Below are 26173 nucleotides of genomic sequence, written 5' to 3'. Positions count from 1 at the left end.
ATGGTTAAGAGAATTGGTGGGAGATAAGATTCCTGGTTCTCAATGGGGGACCAGGGTGCTGGTTCAATAAGTTAAAGGAGAGAAACTCTTTCAAAGTATCACAATTTTCTATACCTAGAAGAGACCACACTAGAGATAATAGTTTTTTTGCAAAGCACTTTTCTCTCTGAAGATCTTAAAAACCATTGATATTTGTCTTCCACATCTCTGTGTTGTAGTTAATGCAGTTTATAATTCTTGAAAGTCAGGTATAGGGAGACTAAAGTGATAAATCACTCAAGAAGTTTGTGTTTGAACAAGAAACTGCGTCTACTAGCTTCTAATTCCATCCCTCTCTCCCACTCAATATACTAGTTATAATCTCCTAATACTTTAATACAGCACACCTCCGAAAGAGAAGAGTACTGAGAAATCAGAAGGAAAGGAGGGTAATAAGTTAAACTCTCATCCTTTCTCCCAATTACACTTAAACTGATTATTAACAAAAGGTTGCATAATTGCTTCCATTTCTTCCCCAGATCTGAGTCTCCTCATTGATCTTAATGAGTTCTGTATGTCATGATGGGAAGTAAGAGGTGAAGAGGAAAAGCGGGGGGGGGGGGGGGGGGGGGGGGGAGGGCGGGTAGAGAAGGAGGACAAATTAAAAGCATTCAGCTTTTAAATAGAAATAAGAATCTTTTTGGAAAACAATGCTCATTTGTACAATACTTGCTTAATCCAATGAATACACACTGTAAAATACAATGTTCTGCCAAAAACAAAAACAAAACAGAAGATTCCTTTGGTGTGTGGCAGATGGAACATATTATGAAATTGTATCCAACTAGATAGGCTACCCTTCCTAGGACAATATAATCATATTTTAGATTAGCATTCCAGACCAAAAGACTTCTTCATACAGACCTTCAACCCTCCCATCAGTGAGGGGACACCACATTCTGATAGACAGCTACTGTGGATGACTATAGAGCACTTCCCTCAGGGCCCTCAGGCTGCACTTGTGAGAAAAAAAAACATTTAAACCATGCTATGGACTTACACATATGAGCAGGCCCATATGTGTAATATGTTGATAGGAACTGAGTTTAGCTTAAAGGAGACTTGGTTAATCGTTAACAGTGGTGATGCTTTGCATAAAACACAGCCAATGTCTTTCACTCTCACCTTACAAGTTCTGGAGTTGGTGTGGAACGCCTGGGTCTGGCCACTTCTTCACCTGATGCACAGGACAAAGGAACTTTTGAGGCATATTTTTACCATTTCTTATTTATTTCTCTTATGAACTATGTTTGGAAACACTTAGAGATTTAAGTCCCATCAATAAGCAACTCAATATGAAAACTTTGCAAAACAAACCCAGAAAACAAATCCTCTCCCCTGGCAATGCAATAGTCATATATTAGGCATATGTAGTAGCATTTTTCTCTGGCATTTGTAAAACCTAATTAACCACGGAATTACCATGATAAGCCATCAAAATAGAAGATTTGTCTACTGCAGAGCTAGTGGAACAGCATACCATTCTTTGAATGTCTGCTGCCTTGATCGGTTTTGCTTCCTAATTTCCATAAGAAAATACTAAGCCAGGCCATATGTACATAGTACATGAATCCAGCATTCTCTGCCTGTTCTTTTCTTGAAATGCCAAGAAAATGTTATACTTTTAACTAGAAATCATGAATTTAGAATTCTCTAGAATGTGCTGTATGCAGCAGAGGAAAATCATGCCCTATGCATATTATAACCTATTTCATATCACTTTGGTTGACTAAAATTTGTGTATCAAATAACATAAGAATGAGTAAGTTGCATCCACCTTCAGTTCCTTCTGCCCTCCTCCTCTCCCCACCCTCATCACCAAGCACATACTTGATTAATTTCATTTCTCAAGTCAAATGATACAGAAAGAGTTGACAAATATAGGAAGAAAATAGCAGTGTGCTTTTTTCTAAAAACATATTAATTTTCAGAATTTAAACATTAATCATTCAGAACCACCATGCCCCTTATCATTATAAGATTTCTTTGCTGTAAAAGTAAGACATTTGTAAGCCTTAAAAATCAAGCTCAAAATTACATAAATGTATATACACTCTAAGATTCAAGGAACTATTCCTTCTTTTAAATTGTACTCTATTTCTGGTAGCTAAGATATACTTACTGGATAAGTTCCTTTTAATTGCACCCTAGAATTAGAAATAAACACTATAAGGTTTAAGACCACATATATGTTATGCACAATACGTATATTTCTGTCATCGCAATTAAACTGAACTCAAAGAAATATAGATGGGGGAAAATAAAATTTTTCTCAGAATAATGTTCAAGTGGAAAATTGTAGACACACACATATAAATCAGTTTTTCATTTTACTCAAAGATTATAAAGAGGAAGGGGAGTTAAATCATAAGTCTTCAGAACCAGAAAAATCCCTTACCTGAGTAGATTTGCTAAATTAAAGCAATTATGAATAGTCTATTTAAAAAACAAAACAAAACAAAACAAAACCCTGAAGTCTAAGCAGACAAGAAAATAATTGAAGTTTGACTTATATTTGATGTTCGAAAATCATATAATGTATTAGAGATACTGTCTGCTCTTATCAGATGGTGTTCATAAGTTGTTAGTATAAACAGTCATCATCATTAGTTTACTAATGCAATTTTTAAAGATATGGGTGGCAAATGTTAAAGAAAAGGAAAACTTGAAGAGTTGCCACTGAAAGAGCTGTTTTATTCAGGGAGCCAAGGAATTCCATCCTTGCTGCTGGGCCTCCCCACCTCGATTTCTTCCGTTTGCCTGTACCTGGCCCATCCACCTACCAAATGGGAGTCGTTTCTTTAGCTCCAGGCATTGTGATACTATTAGAATGCAAATAGCCCTGGCTATAATAATCGGATAGGGTCGTTTCTAGTTTTTATAATGCTCTAGCAGAGACTTATTTTGATAACAGAAATATTGATTAAATAAATACTTTGATTCAAAATTATTGTGAAGGGTTCTTAGCATGAGGGGCTTACAGAAAAGTAGGCCACTGGATGGGCGGCGCTATGGGCGGGGCTTGGAGTGGCAGGTCTGCCTTAGGAGAATGACAGGGCAGAACTGGGCCAGGGAAAGTGAAAGTACAGGCAAGTGTTCCAAAGCTTTTGACCATGAGCTTGGTGGGTGGTCACCAAACACATTTTTTTTTTTTCCTACTTTCATACTTTGGTGAAGGCTCAACCTACTGGTCACAACAATGTTTTCTTCGCTCAAATGATAACATTAAGAACTCAGGACAAGATGTAGCACTATAAGAAGCTTCTTTCTCCCTTTCCTAAAGATTTTTCAGAATTATTTTTTGTCTCATTTTGAACTCATTTACAATAGAGGAGCAGTTTCAATCTGAACAGAGATCCACTAGATATTTTCTAGTGTGTGGCCCAACCTCCGAAACTGTATTTTCTGTCCTGTCTTGCCTAATGTGATCTCTGTATGTGTCACATATAGAATAATTATGTTATAATAAAAACTTTTGAAATAAATATTTATTTTATTTGTTTTAATACTAAACATTTTAAATTAATATATTTAATACATTAGCATATATTTAAATTTATAAATAAACATTTTAAACGAATATGGTAATTTAAATCAGCTACACTAGTAGTGAAGTTGGATACAGACTGGCTTTTGGAAAATAAGACTCTGTGGACAAAAATAATTAGAGAACAAATTGTTTAAATGGAGCTAAATTAAAATGTTTTTCTAGGTTACAGAATCTCAACTGGTCAGATTTTTATTACAAGGTCTGAAGAAAGAGACACATGGGCTCTAGTTTCAAGTTGTCAATTGCAAGGTTGTTGTGGAGGGAATAGGACCCTCCCCAGAATTCTGAGACCACAACTCCAGGAGTTAGGGGATCCCAAAAGCTGTATTGAAGGCCTTTTGGTCTCTCCGTCTTACTCTTTTTATTAAAAATGCAATACTTAGGAAACCAAGAAAGGTACAAAGCTGCTTTTATATTAATGGATTCCCAGTATTTCAATCCATTCCATAGATAGTTACTTTGGGGAGGCACTAAACAAGAAGCCCCCACAACATTTTTATTAAATACTCCTCACGAATGAACAATTACCAGGTAAGTACAAGCAAGGCACGGCAGAAATTTACAAGAAAAACTCTGTTGTTTAAAAATTAGGAAGAATAATATAACATCAATTTAGAAAGGGACAGATATGCAAATGAGCAGCAGCCAATCAGCAACAACAGAAAAGCTCCATTTTCAACCGAATCTGGCACACAGATTTTGATGGCCTTGATGTTGCAGCACAACAAATTTAGAACAAGGTTAAGGTGATGCTGACCACACAAATCATATTCAGGAAAAAAGCCCACTGAATTTAAAAAACTTCTCACCAATTGACCATATTTTCCTCCTTTCAACGATTGCCCTCATACATCGATTGTGAATAAATTTCCTTCATTCTGAGCTAGTTAATTCACTTTTTTCCTTTTTTTTTTTTTTTTTTAAAGTAACTTGTTATAATCTGAGATGTCACCTAACCACTGGGTTGGAATCATCCACACATGAATAACAGTCCCTGCAAGTGTTATCTTTGATCCTCAGTCAAGTGGTTTAAACAGAGAACTACCAGCTTGTCAGCTGGGGCAGAGTATTTGCCTCAAATAATAACTGATTAATCAAATTGGCACAGACCTAGGGACATTTCAGAGGGCATTGTTTTCAATTCAATTTCTTCTTTTAAGGGACTGACCAGAGGGGGATCCTTTCAAACACAGCAAAGACCCTTTTTGTTGCTTTAAATTTGTCACACTCTTCAACCTGAGGAAAATGACTAAAATTGAACAATGTAAACTAATACTGATTTGTCTTCAGGGATAAAATATAGAATTTTGTGACAGCCTAGGCATATTGACTTGAAAGCATGTCTCCTCCAAGATGGAAACTATATATATTATTATGTATCAGTGTATACTGTCCAATATAACTTACAGTCCAGGGACTTATTTTTAAATTCAGGCTTAAAAACCATGTGGCTTAAATGTTGTTTCCTTACTTCCTTTATAGTATTCTTATTCTTTATTATCACTTTGCTATAAACTTCTACGGTGCTTTCTGGCCAATCTCTAGGCCTTGCATGCATGCGTGCACACACACATGCACACACATAGACACATATATCCCACACATTTTTTAAATTTAGCACTAGGAGTTGGGATACTATATATTAATTTAGTATTTTATGGAAAAGTGCTCTGATAATCCTAAAATACACTCTTGACACTTATAGGACCAGAGGCTTTTAACCAGTAAACCTAATTCATCTGCCTCATTTATACTGAGTTATCATAAATTTAATGAGAAGCCAACCTGGCCACCTGGCCTTGGCAGCAATTTTCTCTATATATGTTTAAGGTAAAAATGTTGAGAGTTCTTACCGGGCTCCGCCTCTGTGATCAGCAAAAGGGAAGAGAGAACAGACACCTAGTCAGAGAATGATGGATCAGTCAACAGGCTTGGGTAATAGAAGATTTCATAAACAGCTAACCAAATATAATTAGCCAAAGAAAAACAGGCAGTCATCGTGTTTCTGGCTTATTTAAACCATAAGGAGGTTTTGGAGAACTCTAAAGGGAATTTGTCCATTGTTTGATATAGCTTCATTTATGGGGATGTACTAGTTTCAGTTATGGGTACGTAAAAACAAAGCAGAAACATACAAGAAATTTCACTGAGAGCTTTTAATGTCTTATCATAAGGAGTTTTTCTCCAGATTACTTGGGGAAGGATTTTTTAGAGAATAGGTAGGTAGTACAGGGAAAACAGTTTCCCCACACAACAGGATGTTCAGCAAACATCATAGGCATAATGCATTTTCCACATATTTAGGGCCTAAATTGGAGCCTCCAAAATCAGAGAGCAGGATTAGAGAGACCTCTTCTTTACCTGACTCTTCTCTTCAGTATTCTGTGGAATGAGTGCTGATGAGAGCTTTATTTTGCAAGTATCTTTGCTTGCCCTGGTGATTTGGGTAGCCTCTATCAATTAGTAGGAATGTGACAGGGAAGACAAAGCGCCCCTGCCAAGCACAGGCAGGAATAATGAAATCGTCCAGAACCCATAGAATACTGATAAACCAGACAATGTCTGGGAAAACACAAGCAGACACATGACTTCTCTCTTTCACTCCTCAAATCAGGATTATGACTATCAATTTACCCCAACAGTCTTTGATGGCTCTTCCTCTTTTGAAAAATTTTTTTTTTTTTTTTGCAATAATAGAAGTGACTATGATGTGAGCAGAGAAAGAAAGAGATGCTCAGTTTCACTTCCAAAATATGGTCTAACCCATGAATTCAGCAAAGGCTACCTAGGACCCGGTATTGGCCAAATCCCCAAATCCAGGTGGAGCACAAACACACAAAAAAACTAGAAGTCTGCTCAAATGAGGAGAATGGTTCAACTCTTCAGAACATAGACAGGAAATGAAAACCTGTAGTTTTTCATATCTGAGAGGCCTCCATGGATATCTATCTAGTCTAGCTGCCTTTATGTTATAAAGGGGAAGGTGAGGCTCCAAGAACAACTAGTAAATGGGTAGATTCAGAGACAGACTTTAGATCTCTGGTCTCCTATTTTCCTAAGGTATCAAGTCTGACATTGTTGGAGGACTCCTAAAGGGAAGAGCACTTGTGGCTAACGTCCAGAATAGTAACTTCTCAGACAGGTTTTGTAAGAAGTGAGGACTTTAGATATATTTAGTCAACTTTACTTGTAGTAATTTAGACTTTATTATTTGCCTTATTTTCCAGATATTGCTTCATATTGATTCTCTCTTTCTTATAAATCTGTGCATGTATATGATTTAAATAAAATTAGAAAAAAGGACACCTATGAATATGTGTTTCTGGACTTAAATTCTTTTACTAATTCATACTGTGTTTTGAGAGAAATTCAAATAATCTTTCATATGAAGGTTTATGATTTATAATTCTTTAATAACCAGACTAACATTCTCCTTTAAAGAAAAAAAGGGGGAATTTATGATTTTAGCTTCAATTTCATGGCAAACAATTCATTTTTAAAAGTAGTATAAAATACAGCAAAGAGGGGATTAAAAATGACATAAGTACTCCCAAAATGAAATTATGAGAAATAATGCAAAATAAAATGCAGATTGTAGCCATAAAGAAAGCGAAACTTAAATTCAAGAAATTTTAATATTATAGAGAACAATGTTTTTCAAAATAATTTCAATATGTTAATCTACCCAAATATAGTCATACCTTAATTTCTAATGAGTTAAAAACTAAATTTTAATCAATAGTTTCTACATTTTTTCTAGTAAAAGACAACCCCATGACATAACATTTTGGAAACTATTTGCAAAATGCCTTCATCAAGGAACAGCTGTTCAAATTAATGTAGTCACAAATTCATTAACTAGAATCCAGAAGACTCACTAAAAACTGTAGGAAGGTCAGGCCCAGAAAATCTCAAGGTTCATAATTAAGAACTATCTGAACCATCAAAAGAAAAAGAACTCCAGAATTCAAACTGAAGGACTTTATATATGTTAATTATCACCATTAAGGAGCATACATTGGCTGTAGGTGCTGCTGGAAAACATGGACAGCAAAATCATTATCAATCAAGAGGGGTGGGTCTTTGCCTGTTAAAAGTTCTATTTTACTCTTTTTTTTTTTGTCATTTCTCATCACCTTTGGATCTTTTAGCATTCTATCTTTGTTCTACCAATATATTTACATTAAAAGTGGAAAGAAACTCATTCAGTATCTGGTATTGATATAGTCTCTAAGTTGAATGCTTTTAAGTGTGGGGTTGCAAGACAAAGAGCAAGGGTGCCGTGTGAAAGGGCACAGGTATTTCACAAAGCTTTGGTGAACTGGTGAACTCAGTGCACCTGTGATTGGCATGCCAAAATGTGGGCCTAATGCTGCTAGATCTTCAGAATTATTGAAAGAAGATGCACAATATAATTTTTTTTTTTCAGTTTCAGACGCTCTGGTTTTCAAATGCAGACTAAAATTGTTTTTAACTGCACAACCAAACAAAACACTTATTCAGTTGCTCAGAATCTGCAGGTGGCCAATTTGCCTCTGATTGCAAGCATTCCTATCACATAAAATAAGCTCTCAGTAAATTTTATCTGCTGTTATTATCACTTCACCAGGTTACTCAAACAGGGACTTTGCAATTAGTCTATTCATTTTCTGAATAAATTTCCTACATTCCTAATTAAACATTAATTGTTCAATTCCGAGATGTCTCTTGATCATCTGATGAATTGGGGATGTTTTGGAAAACATTTCATTTTTCCTTCCACTTTCGTTTCGGTGTTCAACTTAGAGATAACTCTTACTTGTATGTTTTCAGGCTGTTTTCAAAGTGAGTAACCCCTACTAATTTATGATTTGGTCATTGGAATGAAGACCTTTGATGTGTTTGTATTTGTACATGTTGTATTTCTAAAATTTACATAATTTGCTGTATGGCTATGTCTCCCTAAAGAAAAGACTTGTATTTAAGTCCTTGCAGTTCAGTGTCCTTACTCCACACCTGTTCTTTGTTATTTTTTTGCATAAAAGGATTAATTTAAATTCAATTAACTAGGATACCTTAGTCTTAGCCAAGACCTGTGTTTTAGAATACTTATAAAAAGAAAAGTAATCAAGTATAATCTGTCTTGCTTTTCAAAAATACTAAATAACTAGCTTTAGGTTTTGAAGTTTTACGACACCCTCGTTTGTTAAACTCAATGCTATGAGTAAACAGAGAAAAATGTGTGAAAAGCTACAAAGCACCAAACAAATATTTTTATAGTCTATCCATAACAAATTCAATTAGCCGTATTAGAGAATTTTTTAGGAAGAGATTAGAATAGATGATCATTACATTTATTATTATTATTTTGATCCTAGACAATATCCTATTTGTTTTTCATGCTTTAGGATAAAAACAAATTATCTGGCAAGCACCTATTCACCACCCTTACCCCCATTGTAGGTGTTTGTCAGTATTTATTTGTTTCTATATCTATTACATGTCAGATTATAGTGAATACCTATCATGTTCACTAAGACTTGATTGAGATGATCTTCTGAAACTCCACGTGGAAAGAAAAACAAAGAGCCTGTTACTAACCAACTTATTATTAGGAGTGGACCAGGTTGAGCAATCAACAAGATGACATTTCCGAAAAAAACCGAGGCAAGGGAGTAGGAGGAGGACTCATCCTTAAGGACATACAGCTAAAAATGAAAAGGAGTATTTGTGGTTGAAATTACTATAAGGACAACAGGAGGAAAACCAATGAAAAGCAGAATTTTTGAAGCACTGCCAGTAAACTTCAGGCCACACAGTCTTGTCAATATTTGAAGTGGCCAAATTTGGATGATTCAGAGAAAGATTCAGAATCAAGGAGAGTAAGTGGAATTGGCAAAATATAAAGAAAAGCTACTAAAGTGCACCAATGATATTGTACACCACATAGCATGTGATATGTAGACTCTCAATCACTCAGAAGTGGGCCACTTAGTTTAATAATAACACTAATAATAGGTGCATATTTTATTTGGGAAAACAAAAAGTCAGTGGGCCCATATTTTAAATATTGATATTTTGATCTCATTTTTTTGTTCTTCCTGTGTCTTTTGTTTCTCCTTCCTCCTATCATGAGCTTGTTATAAGTGTGTGTCCTGCACATGGTGCAGAGACTGACAGTTTTGGGTCAATGGGCAGGCTGAGAGGTTATAGCACTCTTTACAGCATCCACTTAGGTGAGTTAAATAGAATCAATCAAACACTTCTGGTGCTTGTTAACATGGAAACACAATATTTTTATATTTTCCAGTGGCAAGGTCACCTGTGTCAGCCACGCAACAGCATACTGGGAACATGTTCCCAACAAGCCAGACAGCCAAGAAGAGAACATTGAATTTTCTTTCTTTTTTAAGTAGAATGATTCTCAGAATAAATTCTTTTTCAATGTTGCTCTAAAAAAAAAAAAAATGTAGATATATCCTAACAGATTTATGCTGCAGTTAAAAATCACTCCCTGGTAAATCAGCCAGAGGTGATTTACACTTTATGAAGATCCTCTTTTTCTGACACTGAAAAAAGCAAAAAGACAACTTGCCTTTTCTAGGCCAGCTTCACAAGCATTCATTCAGGATGGAAGCTATCATGTTGTATATTCAACAAATTAACTTAAAAAACTGTTTGCCTAGCTCATTATATGTACAAGTAGCTTGACTAATTCAAGTGGAAACTGCAATAAATGAAATATAATCCCTAAAATATTTGATCACATGCCTGTGATTGAGGCAGAGGTGAATCTTTGCAAAATTACCCTGTGGTCCTTAGTAACAGCCTGGTAAAATCACTTAGCAACCAACTTCCTTTCTTTCCCCATAGGGCATAATTAGACCTTGCCCTGGTTCACAGAGGTTTGTTTTTAAAATTCAAGATCTTGTTTAGACGTTAAACACAGTAAGTCATTAAATATGCAGAATATGAAAATGAGTAGCATAAGTAATGTTGGACAAAATGTAGAAAGGCATTGATATTTCTTACCGGACTTTTTCTCTGTAAGCGTAAGCATGGGGAGGAAAAATAAAGAGAACATGAAAGAGAGGAAATGTATTTTCAAGAAGAAACAGCTCAAGGCTCAGAAGAGACTTTCTTAAAGCAGCTCTCCAAGGCATTGCTCTTATAAATGCTTCCTATGAGTGCCTGATAGTCATTCCTAGGCTGCTGGCTTTAGTTTGAAGGGCAGCAGAGGAGACCACCTTAAAATATGCCATTTTGGCATATTGACTATTTTGAGCCGAAGGCTCTTGAAAACACCAAATGCAAAGAGAGGCTTTCTCTGAACTCCTTTAATCTGCCTAAAGATAAATTCAACAAACCAACCCACCCACCCACCCACCAACCAACCAACCAACCAACCAACAAACAAACAAACAAACTTCGCTTGTCATTAATTCCCATCCCAAGAGTTTCATCAACCAGGGAGGACTGATTCAGCACAGGAGGAGAGACCAGAAGGCAACATCACACTCAGACAAACTTTGTCACAAACTCTCATACCTCCCATCTAGTCTCCTAAGGGCCCATTCATCACTCCTAAAAATTATTCATTCTCTGCTAAGAAGCCTACATCTCCTCTTGCCCTATAAAAATGGTATTTTATGCTGGATTCTAAAGCCACCTCTTTGAGTTACTCATTTTTCCTGGGCGAGTCCCATGAAGTTCACATATTAATACATATTAATAAACTTCTGTGCGGTTTCCTCTTGCTAACCTGTCTTTCAGTTAGAGGTCCAACTGAAAAGCTAAGACAAGTGGAGATAAACATTCTCGTCCCCTACAAGTTCAAGCTATAGAGGGCATAGATGTGGACTCCATTTGAGCACATTATAAACTCTGTTTTGAATGTCTTTCTTTTCATAAAATAGAGCTGGGCATTGAAAATAGAAAATTATGCTTCGTAATACAGAAAGGAGTTGGAAAATACCATTAATGCATTACAGCCAGGCATGGTCATGGAATTAAACATGAGATTTTCCAGAAACTCTAGTCTTATCCCAAGATATACCAGCTATGATCATCAGTTCTTTCAATCCCCCTACTCTCCTTGGACAAATTATTTTCCTGGTATGTGGTCCCTGGCTCCTTGGAATGCTATTTTATATTCCTCAGTGAACCTCTTAAATGGGGGCTTCATTTCTTTCTGACAGTAATACTCCACAGCTTCCTACATGTGCTTCCTAGCTTATGGTCCTATTTCCAGTTTTATCTCCTAAATCCATCCATTTGTACCATCCTCAGAATTATTTTCCAAAAATAGTGAAGTGAATGTATTACTCCACTCTTCATAAATCTCTCTATTATTCAGAAAATAGCATGCAGATTCCATTCTGTCATTCAGTGTCTTCATGATGGGCTCCAGCTTACCCTCATTTTCCAGTGTGATCTGTATGAAACCCACACCTAGCTGCAGACTCTCCTTGACATCTCCTGAACAAGAAGTGTATTCACACACTTCCCAGCCTCTGCTCAGGCTGCTTCTTTGGCCTTCGAGCCCTCTCCCTCTCCCTCAATTACAATGGAACTCCTTCTTCAAGGCCAGTAACATTTGTTCCCTGAGGCCTTTCCCAAGCTTCCCAATCAGAATGAATTGTTTTCTTCTCTTGTTTGAACATAACACATTCCTTTTGTTCAAAATAGTAAACCCATATCGAAGACTTTTCTATTTGTCTGACATTTAGTTGCTTCAGGGAAAACAAAGGTGCACATTACGAGTATATTTTTTGTAGTTCTTATTTTGTTCTGTACTGTGTAGGTATTTCTACTCAATTATTAGCTCACAGTAATGGTGATGAACGGACTCTCTCTAGCCCCAAGCATAGTGCTAGACACATAATAGGCACTCGAAGTATATTTATGAATTCCCTTTTGGGGGGGCAATTAAGACACTATAAAATGTGTCTTTTAAAATGTAGAAGATGAATTGCTTTCTGAAAGCTGAATTGTATATGGACCAAGGGATGTGGCCCCCAACGTAATGGTTCCTTCATCAGCTCCTAAAAATGTTACACTTAGCTCCTACTTAATTGTTGATCTTTCTGCCAATTAGTGACCTCAAGTGTTAACACAGGTTGCAAAGGTTCCAAGGAGGTGGCGCGGCTTTGCATAAACGTTAGTGTAGAGCTATGCGATCAGATTTCCAGGGTGTAATTTTTTCCTATAGCAAAAAACTAATACTTCAGAATAAGTGAGGGTCAAGATAGGGGCCACAGACTTGGTGCTGCTTTCACATCCAGACTCTTGGTAAGTAGCACAGAGAAATAAAAATTATTAAGGTCCAGGTCCTCAATCTGTAGACAAAAAATTTGGGGGATTAAAATCAAGTAGCTTTAAAGGGATTGTCACGGTTGAAGGAGGAACACGAGCTTTTATATCTTTGATTTAGCTTAATCTCTATTTTTTACTTGCCTTTGAGCAAGTTACACTGTGCCTCAATTCCACAATTTGGAAAGCAGGGATGATTGTTATCTTGTAGAGCTGCTGCGAGGATTAAAAGACAGGACGATATGGAAAACCAACATTTATTGAGAACTTACTGTTATTGTTTTACTTTATGTGGTTCTTTTAATTATCATCTCTAATTTACCAGTGAGGAAAAGGAGGCACAGATGAGTTCCTAAATCACATGGATCCCAGGTTGTCTAACTCCAGAGAGCCTGAGCAAGGGTGGGCTTGTGGCACAGCACAAGTTCCCTAAACAGATTGAACCCACTTTCAAAGACTTGTCAGCACTGGGATCTAAAAACAACAGAATTAAAAGCTCACAGATCACAGAGCCTGGAAAATAATCTTGGATCTTTCCAATGGAAAGAGTTCAATAGATCGTGCTTGTCTATTACAATAGTTCTCAAAGAATGAGCTTCTCAGGTTTATAGGTATGCTTTCAGATCTTGAAATTAAACTCTGATTTTAAGGTAAATATCTTGGCTTTTTTTCTAGAATGAAATGCATTTAATTAGAATCAGAAGAATAGACATGAATACACAAATGATAACGCCTCTTCTCTTCTTCCTCACACCTTTCCATTTCAGGCTATATCATGATTATACCGTCTTTACTTAATATGCTGTTTTGCTTTCATTGTGAGCAGCTACCAATACCTAGGCTATAAACTCTTGGCTTAAGGGTTGCTTCAGAATGTTAACACACACACAAACAAACAAAATGACAAGAGAATATCTTGTCATTTTAAATGAGCAAATAGTATCAGAATTGATTTTTAATTATGAAAACTTTAATAAGAGCATGGGAAACAGATGTATACTTATATATCTGTACTTAAAAATAGGTGCACTTGTGCTTAGAAATAGAGTAAGTAAACTTTTGGATTGGACAAAACATATACCTAAAATATGGCCATTGAATTGTCCGTAAGTGCAGGGATTTTCCTGTCTTATGGCCTGAGAAAATATAATTCTCTAATTTGTAAGCTTTGTTGAAAGGCAACATCCCTATGATCAACAGTTTCCCAAAGAATGCATGCACCCTTGGCCCCTGCAGATAGAGAATCTCTTTTTAATGAAAGTAGTCATTCAAGTTAGGTCTTGTTAAAGCCTACATTTCTGAATAAAGGGCTAGAAACCATCAACATTTAAAACTGAATTCTGTTTAAGACCTAGAGTAAAAACTAACAGAGGCAAAATGAAGAAAATATACGCCAGAGTTTCAATGACCCTTGCATGGAAGTTTTGTGCTCTAAATACATTCGTGCCTCTTAATAAGGAACTGAGTTGCCATGGGAATTTTTGGCATCTGGCTTTATAGAGTGGGATCAAGAAATAAAAAATCAGGTCTAATCTATAGCTTTTAAGAGTACCATTGTTCAGCCTTAAAAATAGGATGGCTGTATTTTAAATCTTTATATTTTAACCAGTGAGATTTTATTATAAATATAACCACTTTCTATCTGTTATTTGTGATTAGTCATAATGAGGTGAAAAAGGATTATTTATTCATTTATTAAACCATTAAAAGATATTTACTTGAGCACCTAATAAAGACCAGACACTAGTCTAGGCATATTAGTGAACAAAACAATAGGAACAATAGAGAAAAAAGCTCCAATGAGCTTATTTTGGGGACTAGAAAAAGGAGACATAATAAATATAATAAATATGCAAAGTATTTAGTATTTGAGATAACAAATGTAATTTTAAAAAGTAGAGACAATAAAGAGGTTTGGGAATGCTAAGAGAGAGTCTGTGATTTTATATAAGGTGGTCAAAGTAGACCACATTGAGAAAGTGACTTGAGCAGACTCTTGAAGTTACAATGAAGCTCTCGGGGAGAAGGGGGCACACAGCCAGGGAGCCTTGGAGGAGAAGAATGAGGAGGAAGAGGAGCAGATATTATCTGGGGGTTAGAAGTGACCCCCACCATGAGGGTCTTGAAGGCCACTGTGATTACCTTGGCTCCACTCTGTTCCATGCAGCCTATGGCTGGCTGTTACTTATTAGGAGTTCTTAGTAGTGGATGTCAGTAACCATTGGTTGCTAAGAAGAAGCTTGGATGAAACAGCTGAAACGATATCAGCCAATGCCTGGATATTACATACGCTGTCATTTTTCATCACTCTTTGGAAGCTTGTTTTGATCCCCCATGCACCATGTTTAAAAAATCAAATAAAGACGGGCTTCAAATGTGTTAGGGGGTAGAAAGGGTTTCAATTCGGCAAAACAGAGTGAGGCCCGTCCAGTCCCGCGCACCCCGCCGCCCGCCGCTGTTGGCCATTTCAGCGTAAGGGGCTCAGACTGGAACGCATGGCTCTGTACGCCTGCTGTGCTGGTAGCTGATTCAAAACGGTAGTCTCTAAGGCCCATGGGTAGTTAGTGGCTGTCATTTAGACAGAGACGAGAGACAGAAATCTCACCTTCATTCTGCTTAAAAATAAAAATTTCCTCAGTCTCTGAGGAAACATTTTCTGACATAATTAATGTGAGTGATTCATGATTTAAGATTTCTTTTCTCTCTAAAACTATTGATAAGTACATTCATTGCTGTAGATTATTTCTAGCACTAGAAAATTTCTCTTTCAAAGGAATAAGGGATAGGTATGCTTTGTCTTATATTGTTATTTTTATAATATTATTCATACATTTATAGAAACTCCTTCATATAAAAATAAATATAATAGTATAAGAAAGATAATACTGTATCTACCTTTTACTCTCAAGGTCAAGAACCACTAAGTGACTGAAACCTGAGACTTTAGATGAGAAAACAGACATCTATCTCACTGGGAAGAGAATTATGACAGAGCTAGCACCCACAGAAAAGGAGAACACATTAATATACTTTAAAAAATCTTGTAAACAGTAAGAGAAGAAATGGAGTTATTGTTCATATTATTCGCTAATCTAATAATGGAGGAATTGAAGGAGGAAAAGATAAAAAAAAAAATGAGAACCATAAATTTGCTTTCTCTATAAAGTAACGCAAGGGATATAAGTTGCATTATATCACAGTGAAACACCAAGTTCCATATAATTTCCCATAGTGAAGAGCATCCATCTGTCCAATCAACCAACAAGTATCTTCTAAGTACCTGCTATGTGTCATTTAACATTGTAGGCTTGAGAGAAAAGGCCCCATTAAGGAAGAAGTAAGAACCTACAACTTCTGGGTATAGGATTAGTTGTCATAAACCCAAACTTCCTAAATTGTTCACAAATGATGCTTCTGTTACCAACATAGTTTCTAAATTGATTGCTTCTTTAAAGAGCCCATTCTTCCCTGATTACTGCCATTAGCGAATAAAAATAGTTTTGAATTTTAACCTCTACACCAGTATGACTAACACAACCGAGGCAGAAGATGTTAAAGATATACAAATTAGCCTTTTTGATTGTAATTAGCATTGTAATTACAAACTTGTAATTCTTGAATTTGCTGCCTCTGGTTGAGGATATCTTAACATTTTATGTTTCAGTATGGTGAGTGTATTGTCTTATTCATTAGACTTTAAGTTGGTAACAGAAATTGAGGGTTCTCAAACCCTGGTGATCATGTTTCTGTGACCTCTCCCAGTCAGAGTGGGTTGTCTGAGACAGTAGAACACAAATAAAAGATTTGAAGTTATGCAAGGGAATTCTAACTCTTACATCTCACAAAGGAAAGAAAAATACCATGTACTCAGAGTGTACAACTGACATTAATTGGAGAAATAAGGCAATCCACATTGAATTCATATTCTGCCCATTTTAAGGAGATCAAACCATATGACAACTCAGATTTCTTTCTACCAGAGTAGGATGGGCATGAAGGGTTTGGAAAAAATGACATTTTATTTTAAAGATCAGGAAATGAAAGCAACAGAGAATTCCCTAGGAAAAAATAATTGAAGGAAAGAACAAACACATATCAGATATGAAACTAATTCTTCTGCAGACAGTTCATGACTTATTATAATATAAAAAAGAGAACAATATGTTTTGAAAAAGTTAGGTCCCACCCATTTTCCCATCTATCTTTCTCTATAAGACCTGGAAAAGAAAAGAGTAACATCTTATATGCTCGCTCTGGATGATTTTGGTTGGGTTGCCTGCAGCTCTGAATAGAGGGGTCTTCTGACTATATCTGGGACCTGCGGTATAGTCACAATGTCTGCTGAGGGTTTGGAAGCAGGAATACAGTTTATACACCCTATTATTGATATCCTTGATCTAGACCCAACCCAAATTCTGTTTGCCCTATGAAGCTCACCTTGATGAGCAATACCCAAGCTGAGCTTCTTCCCTCCAACTCACTGCACTTAAGGTCTGGGTTGAGCATTTAGCATCAGAATGCGCAATCTTTAGCACCCCCTTGCACAATGAAGCAGTTCTACCAGGAGAAAATGCCAGTGTGTAGGAGACTGGAGCTCTCCGCCCCCACTGATGACTTTTTGTTTTTAGGAAACTCAATGGGGTGCTGAACCTTCTGCCAAAGTGAGGAAAGGAAAGGGGGTGGTGTTACCAAGCAGCAACAAATTCATGGATTTTACTCTGGGCAAGTTACCTTGGGGGTGGGAGAGTGGGCGGGACACCTGGATTAGGCAAACAGCACCAGACCGTCTCCATTTCAAAGCTATCTCCCCTTCCTCATATTTTTTTGATTAAATAACTACATAATGGATTGCAAATCTCCAGGAACAAGATTAAACAATTGTTCCTTCATAACTCCATGTCAAATTCTTTCATTCCTTGTATTACTGAATTTTACAGGGGAAAGGAAGAGGCATACGTGCCAGGACGGATCGACACCTACTCTCATATCATTTCTATCACCCATCTTCTCCTTGACTTTGCACAAGTCCTCCCTAGCCATTTTTATCTAGCTGCCTCCCACAAGTCTCTTAACTTAAGGAAAAGGAGAAGGAAAACAGAGCTGAAAGGGGAACTGATGCTTCTAGAACCTCTCCTGGGTGATGGGCACGAAAGTGGGCATTTTGCAACATTATCTCATATCATCTTTACATCAAATCTGAGAACGTAGATGTTCTTGTTCCCATTTTACAGACTTGGAATCTGAGGCTCCAAGTTATGGAACGTGAACACATAGATAGTAATATGTAGACTCGGAAGCCTGTATTCTTCCTTCTTTGGTAATGTGCTTCAAGGAAACATTCTCTTTCTTAATCTATTTGCTGTCTCTCCAATCTGTCCCTAAAACAGATAGCTTCCCACAGAGACTCAAGCTATAATACACAGCAGAATATTAAAGCTTAAATGAATCTTAAAGATAATTGAATCATAGACCCTTAATTTGTAGGTGAGAAAACATATTTTGTTTTTACTTGGCAGAAAGGAAGCAGATGCTGGAGTCCTGGCCCTTGAACCTTCAGCAGCCTCTTGATCTTTCTGAGTTGGTTTCTTCTCTAAAATGGAGCAATCGTCACCTCACTGCATGCTTAATAGTGATGCTGGTCATTATAGCTTTCTGATCATGACATTTATAAAATGTAAACTGTAATTACAATGAGCTGTTGATTTAAAAAAATACTTGCTGATTGATTAAGAGAACTGAAATATATGAGTCCGGTAAAGACAAGGTGTCATTCCTTAACATTTAAAACAAAGGTTTATGAAGTTTTAATATAAAATGAAATAATTTTAAGAAACTAGAATCACATATGACACAGCAGCATTTAAATCTGACTGACCTGTCAGCTCAGCCTTGTTGTCTTGTCACATGAAATGCCACATCAGGTACCATAGAAAGGAGTGTCTGTAGACTGACAGAGAAGAAAGCTTGGGATGTGGGCTTTCAAGCTGAGATCATGGACCCTTTAGGCACCATCAAAGTGATAGCCTTCAAAGGGTTGTGAGTACTCAGAAATTATATGTAAAATGTTTGGGATGAGTTAATGAGCTTTCTATTTTTCCACTGGAAAGAGAGCCAATAGTTTTCATCAAAAATAGTATAATATAGTGGTTAAGAATTCTGAATTAGAAACTGGACTTTCTGAGTTTAAATCTCAGCAAATTCACTTATAAGCTGTGACACCTCGAGTGAGCTAATTAATCCTTCTATGTCTCTATGTTCTCATCTGTAAAATGAAGATAATAATAGTACCTATCTCATAGAATTGTTGTGAAGATAAATGAATTAATATATGTGAAACATCTGACAGTCAGCACACAAATTTTCACAGCTGCCACCACCAACACCATCACCATTATAAGTTCTCAATGTGGTCCATGACCTTATAGGATGCATACAAGTAGTCACCAAGAGACATCTATTGTTGTTGATTAATAATGGCTATCATTTATTAAGCACCTTCTTTGGACCTTATATACATAAACTTACAAAGTACTAAGCGCTTTACATGCATCACTTCCTTAATTTTTACAAGGATCCTGTGAGGTAAATAGTATTATTAGCCTCACTCTACACTTAATTAAGCCTTGACTGAGGCTTAAAGGTTTAAGTAACTTGTCCATGGTATGTGGATAACAAGTACAGAGCCAGAATGAAAACTTAGTTCTGATTTACTCTAAAGCAAAAATTCTTATTCTTATTTAGTACAGAACTAAGTGCTTGTAGTTAAGGACAACTTATCAATGTAAGTCAGCAGTGATTCTTGGCTCACCAAAGAACAAAGGTATTGAATCAATGGGAGTACATGAGAAAAGGGTATTGCACAAAAATTAAACCATAACATTTGCCTTCTCATTTCCATGAAAACTATGGCAGCCACAGGTTTCAAGGTACCTAGTGAGCAAAACACATGGCTAAAGATTTGTCAGAGATAAGGTTCCCTGTAGGTTTTGGGAGAAATGAAAATGTCTGCATCGGATACTCCAGGAGGGGGAAGGAAGCCGGGAGACTCTGAAATAAAGGTCACAGGAGAAGCTGACCACAGACTACCATATTTTCAAGCAAGAAACTGAAGTGAAGACAAGCAAGAGTTTGGACCACAAGGGGAATTTCGGCTTCTCTGTGGTGCTAGCAACATTGTGTTATATTGTTTTCTTGGTAAATTTGTAGACGGTGTTAGCAAGAAGGTTGGCCAAAGTCTATCCAATTTCTGATATTAGCTCTCAGTGCCTACTGCATGGAAGGTACCTACCAAATATTTGGTGGATTTGAAAGGGAGAGGATGAGAAATGATGTCAATTAGTGGGGGACACACAATACAGAATCCGGTTGCAAATGTTAGCCTATAGTACTATATTCATATTTGTTCAGGGGGTTTTGTTCTTACTCAAAACAATTTAGAAATGTTCTGGAATTACCTCAAAAACCTTTTCATAGGAATCTCTCTCTCTCTCTCTTTCTCTCTCTCTCTCTCTCTCTCTCTCTCTCTCTCTCACACACACACACACACACACACACACACACACAAATTCTTCTATTAATTTTCCCACTTTCACACTCAGGGTAATTACAAGTCTTGGTTCTAAATGAGTTTTAACTATTTTGGTTCCCTGATTAATCACTATTAATGATATCCTTTAAAACATACCCTAGGCTTTGCAGATAATTCTAACAACAACAATAAAATAATCTCTGAACATAGTATCTATAATAAGTATTTTATATACATTAACTCATGCAATCTTCACAATAGCTCTACAAAGTTGGTATTGGAATTATCTTGATTTATAGTTGAAAAAACCAAGGCATAGGTTTTGTAACTTGTCCAAGGCAACCTAGTTAAGAGGCAGAGCCCAGTTGTTTGAGTAATTGTGACATCACTGTAATAGTGTCTATATCCAACTCCTTCAAATTATCTTAAGCGGAATCATCTCCAATGATATGTTGAATTCTCATTTTGTTTTTGTAAGGGAATACTTCCTTATAGTTCAATCTTGCACCATTATTTCATTTAGTCCCTTTCAGAAAACAATTTTACCGTTTAAGAACACAGCCATTCTTGGAAGTTGTAATGGAGGTTTGTTCCTACCCTGAATACAGGGAAAGTGGTACCAAGGGAAGCAAACAACAGATGTACTCACATCTCTGTTTCTACCTTCTTCTTTAGGGGGAATGATCTTTATATTGTACTCACAGAGAGATGGACATCCCAACAACCACCTTGTAAGACAGGTAGGTGTTTATTATTCTTGTTTTAGACATGAAGATTCTGAGAAACAAATAGATTTAAGAAACTTGCCTAAACAGTAATGTTAGCAAGAGGCTGAGTTCGGGCCCATCAGATTCCAACATCTTTCCCACAAAATGCCAGTTCTTTCAGTGGATAGATACAAAGTTTCTATTTGTGTTCAAAGAAATGTCAATTACAAATGTCCACTATGAAAAAAAAACTGACTTAAAAGTAGTTCATCTAAAAGGTGAATCAGATCTGGTTCAGAATTAAAGTCTAAGGTAGGTAGGAGAGTCTGAACTCCTTTAACTGCATTCAAGCCTTGAGATCCAGTTTATTATAAGCCAAGACATAAAAACAGAATGATGTCAGGACAAGAGACTGGAAATGAGAAAGCAAAGCTATAACTCAATAACAGCAAAAAAGTTAAACACGCACATGCGTGCGCACGCGCGCACACACTCACACACACACTCTAGTGTGACAGTTACTTTTATCTGTCAACTTGACTGGCCACTGGGTACTCAGATTAAACGTTACTTCTGTCTGTGTCTGTGAGAGTGTTTCCTAATGAGATTAGCATTTGAATTGGTGGACTCTTAAAAGTAGATCAGCCTCCTCTATGAGAATGAGCATTATCCAATCTGTTAAGGGCCTGAATAGAACAAAAGGCAGAGGAAGGAGAAATTTACCTCCTTTTTCTACCTCACTGTTTGGTGCATCTCATCTTCTGTGTTCAGACTGAGATTTATACTCTCAGCCACCCTGGTTCTCAGGCTTTTGGACTTGGACTGAATTACACTACCAGCTTTTCTAGGTCTCCTGTTTGCAGCCGGCAGACCGGGGGACTTCTCAGCTTCCGTAATCTGTGAGTCAATCCGTATGACAAATTTCTTGGTATATTTGCACGTATATACATATATTCTGTTTGTTCGGTTTCTCTGAAAAACCCTAATGTAACTAGTAATAAAGAAATGAACAGTTTCAAAGCACCAATTATGCATCAGGTACTGTTACTAGGATATTCTCTATTTTTATTCTTTTGGTCATTTATTGACTAACTCTCTGAATGCCTAATGTGTACCATGCACTATATTAAGCTAATCACAGGGGACAAAAAGTAAAAGATTTGACCCTCCTAGAGATTGAAAGTAATCTGCACAAAAATTTCATAAGCATCATTATCGTCCTCACTTTATGGAAGAGAGAATAGAAGTTCAGAATAATAATGAGGCTCATCTGAGATTACACAAATAGAACAGAGCAGACCTGGGCTAGGCACTCAGGCCTGTCTGAATCCATGTGTTTCGCTTTTTCTGTTACCATACAGCTGCTTTCTATTAACCCCAAATTATTTAAGCAGATGGCCACAGAGCACTTGGAAAAGAAGGTGACAGTACAAAGAAATAGGCAAACTGAATGTCAAATTAAATCCATCACTTTCATGGGGTTTCTAGTCTGATAGATCCAGGCAAAGTTGTTGAAATTCCAGGTTTCTAAAATTCAGTGTTGTGTTTAATGATAGTTTCATCACTGGTTTGAACAAAAAGGAAATATGTGGCTAGTATGAGGGCAGAGTTGAGTGTCGTATGGTGAACAAGAGAGACTGAAGTGTGTTATTAATAGATGGATATAAAACTAGATGGTAGTGACATGCACGGTGCTCCGTCTTTGGCCTGGTCCCATTCACATATTTATTTACTTACTCGCTCAATCACTCACACATACAAGCGCTTATTGAATGGTAATGATATATAAAAGGCCCTATGTCAGGCCCAGGGGATTTGTGGGGGACAAAAAAAAATGTACCCTATAAATTTCTCTTCATAATGATTTCTCATACCAGCTGCTGAAAGTGCTACTGAAAGACAGACTTTAACTGTCAACACTTTAGGATCTGACTCAGCCGTAGAGGGCCACCTGGCTCAAGGTCATTCCCCTTTTTGGCCTGCCCATATCAGAGTCCTGATTGATACAATAATATAAGGGTATTCACCTCTGCCAAACTCATGACTAACTCTGAAATATCATTCCAGCTCTAGAGCCTCCCATGTGATTGGCTCATGCAAAACAACTCCCTTTGCCCACCTTACCCCATAGGTGTTGAGGATGAAGTCACTCCTTAATAAATAAACATTTTGCACCCTAAATTTAAACTTGGAGTTAAAACCAGTCAGCTTCACATAAAGACCACTGAAGAAAGTAGGGGCTTTGTTTGTCCTTTGTTTATCCCCTACAGAGCATAACAGCAACCAAAGATACAAGTTACAGAGACAGCATTTGAGTTTAACCTGGGTTTAATAATTTTCTTTCAAAAATGAAACAGACTGTCTCCAAAAACAATGAATTTTGTAAGATAAAAGGAAAACTATTACTCTTGGAAGGGTCTTTGTCATCCAAAAAAGTTGATATTTTAAATAAATTTGTTTCTGTTCAACCTGCTGCTGGCTAGCATACAGCACAGTACCACTGTTATTTAGATATTAGTAATTAGAAATTTTTAAAATAAAACTTCCTAGATTTAATAGGTTCTTGGAATAATTTGAAGGTAAATAGGAACATAAAACCATTTCCCAATGAACTCCCAAAAGTAATCTTGAGATTATTTAAGACACAATGTCAGAAACTATTAATGTCTACCAAAATCTATTCTCTCCTTTGTCTTTTAGTAACAGAACCCTGAATTTTAGCTGATTACATGTCTATCCAACCAAAGACTACATTTCCTAGACTCCCTTTTAGCTAATGTGACCATATGACTAAATAATGGCCAATGGGATTTGAGTGGTAGTGATGGTGTGAATTATGAGTTAAACTCTTAAAGGAAACCTCTTGCCTTTTATTTCCTATTTCCTCCATCCCAAAGCTGGAACACAGAGGCTATTGATGGTGATAAGGCAGCAACACCCTAGGAAAGGTAGAGTAAAAATACGGAAAGTCCCTGGGTTCTTGAACAACCCCTGGAGTAGGACACTATTACCTTTAAGGACTGTCTACCAGCTTTGATTTTTATATGGGAGAGAAATAAACCATCTATTTTGTTTAAGCTATTACTACCTATTTTGGTTTTGGTTAAAGCAACTCTACCAATATTCTAACTTGTACAGATGCCAAATCAACAACTAAAACCTGGATGATGTTCATTCTTTGCCCTGATTATCAGCATAGTATCTTATCAGGAAATTACAACATGATAAGAATAGAAATTAACCTCCTTTACCTGTGAGGTTATCTTAAAATTCTTCAAAAGAAACAGGAATCATGACATAAACTTTTGTTATGAAGAGCTTACCATTTAGAATTTTCTCTATTTCTCTAGTGTAATGATTGATGCTTTCGTAGCATAAAAACCATAGCCTAAATAAAATATTCAGATGTATCATTAACTGATGTAGGCTCTACTCTTTTTATACCTGAATTAAGTACAGATATATAAATGTCTGACTGGCTAGCTGGAAACATCAAAAGTTGTACAAATCATTTGCCATTTTTATTATGGTACTAACTGGATTTCATAAGGTTATTTCTACATATCTGGCTTTGGACATAATGTACTGGAAATGTTATTTGTGAAATACTTATGGGTTATCTAGCAAAGAATAAGAATTCTAAAGCTAAGAATATATTTCCAGTTACAATTTCTCTTTATACTTATGTATATCCAGAAACATGCTTACCTTACCCTAAAGTAGGAATAACAGCTTACTCTCCTACATGAAATATCAGAAATTAGAAACATTTGGAAATCATAGTAATGGCAGATCCAGGTTCTCACATTAGGGAACAAGATGAGAGTATGGGGATGGTGGTGATGGGGAGATTTGAGGGTCTCTTGGTTTGTGGTATTGCTGGTATGCAGAAACAGCTTAACCCTGTGATTACTTTTCCAATGTCTCCATCTTGTTTTCACACTGCTTTCCCTAACATCTTTTCATCAGAGTCTAAACACATCATATCAATATATCACCTTAAAAACAGGAGTTGGGAAGAGCTCAGAGTAAACAACCACTTTTCTTGGGGGATCCTCAGCAACATATCCGGTTGAAAGAATATCTACCAGGTGACATGGGCATACATATTCTTTTTGATAAAGGACATTTCTTCTTTCCTAGATTCAACTAACTTTCAGCAAAAATCTACTATGTACATGGATGTTGTAATAAGATTTTTTCATGTAAAATTTTTTTATTTAATCCCATGAATTTGACTGTTTACACTTATCCCAGGTAGCTTCCACATGCCCACTAAGTTTATTACAGCTCACAGAAAAGTAGATATAAATTGGCTTCAGGCACTTAAATGAATTTTTACAATTGATAAAAAAAATGATTCAGTAATGATGTCAACTGAAAAGTGAAAGTTTATGCATTTAAAACACCTCCATTCCCAGAAATCACTAGTATTATAGACCAATATGTGAGTTCAAAATCTGTACCTTCCATTGCAGAAGGGAAAGAAAATTAATATATTTCATTTCTCCCTTTTCAGGAAGACATCTTAAGATAACAAGAGTATATAATTAGAAATACCTGAAATATTTGCTGTGGTTGATTACTATTAGCAGTCATTTTAGTTGTCACTAACAGTAGTGATAAATGCCATTATCGTCATTAAGCACTAAAGAAGGCATCATTATAGACTTTATTCATTGCAGGCAGGCATTTATCAAAGGATAAATAATTACAACTCCTTAGAAATATTAGTTGAGATATTTCCAGAAGCATCCCAAAAGTGGTTCAGCATTTATTAACTACTTTATATAAAGGGAATGCTGTAGGGAGATGACATCTTTTGAAGAAGATGCCAAGAACATATTAGCTACTGGTTTGAGAGCCTTCATCTGCTCTTCACAGCTATTTTGAGAACATAGTTGAAGCATTTATCAAACACCACTGAGAAGATACTGTAAATGCTAGAACTTAGAATTTGAAACTAAAAAAATTTAGGAGATGAGAATTGGAGAAAGGAATTGTGGAAAAATGCCAATTTGAATAATATAAATAAGGCATACCTATGTTTGAGGTGCC

General features: G+C 36.4%; 1 protein-coding gene across 23 annotated transcripts in view; it reads right to left on the bottom strand.

Annotated features, from left to right (window-relative positions):
* Positions 1-26173, bottom strand: part of SGIP1 (SH3GL interacting endocytic adaptor 1) — a 181468-nt gene that overhangs the window by 68906 nt on the left and 86389 nt on the right. For 17 of the 23 annotated variants that reach the window (XM_016120846.2, XM_016120852.2, XM_016120851.2 and 14 more), the window contains 4 exons: positions 10601-10612; positions 5443-5454; positions 2162-2186; positions 1165-1216 (listed from right to left, as the gene is read on the bottom strand). In XM_016120846.2, the coding sequence (XP_015976332.1) occupies positions 1165-1216; positions 2162-2186; positions 5443-5454; positions 10601-10612 (101 nt within the window). The remainder of the gene's footprint in view (positions 1-1164; positions 1217-2161; positions 2187-5442; positions 5455-10600; positions 10613-26173) is intronic. The other 6 variants (XM_036234972.1, XM_036234994.1, XM_036235019.1 and 3 more) reach the window with 1 other exon arrangement.

This window comes from Rousettus aegyptiacus, unplaced genomic scaffold (assembly GCF_014176215.1).
Source record: "Rousettus aegyptiacus isolate mRouAeg1 unplaced genomic scaffold, mRouAeg1.p scaffold_m13_p_1, whole genome shotgun sequence".
Lineage (NCBI taxonomy): Eukaryota > Metazoa > Chordata > Mammalia > Chiroptera > Pteropodidae > Rousettus > Rousettus aegyptiacus.
This window is presented reverse-complemented; position numbering and strand designations above follow the sequence as displayed.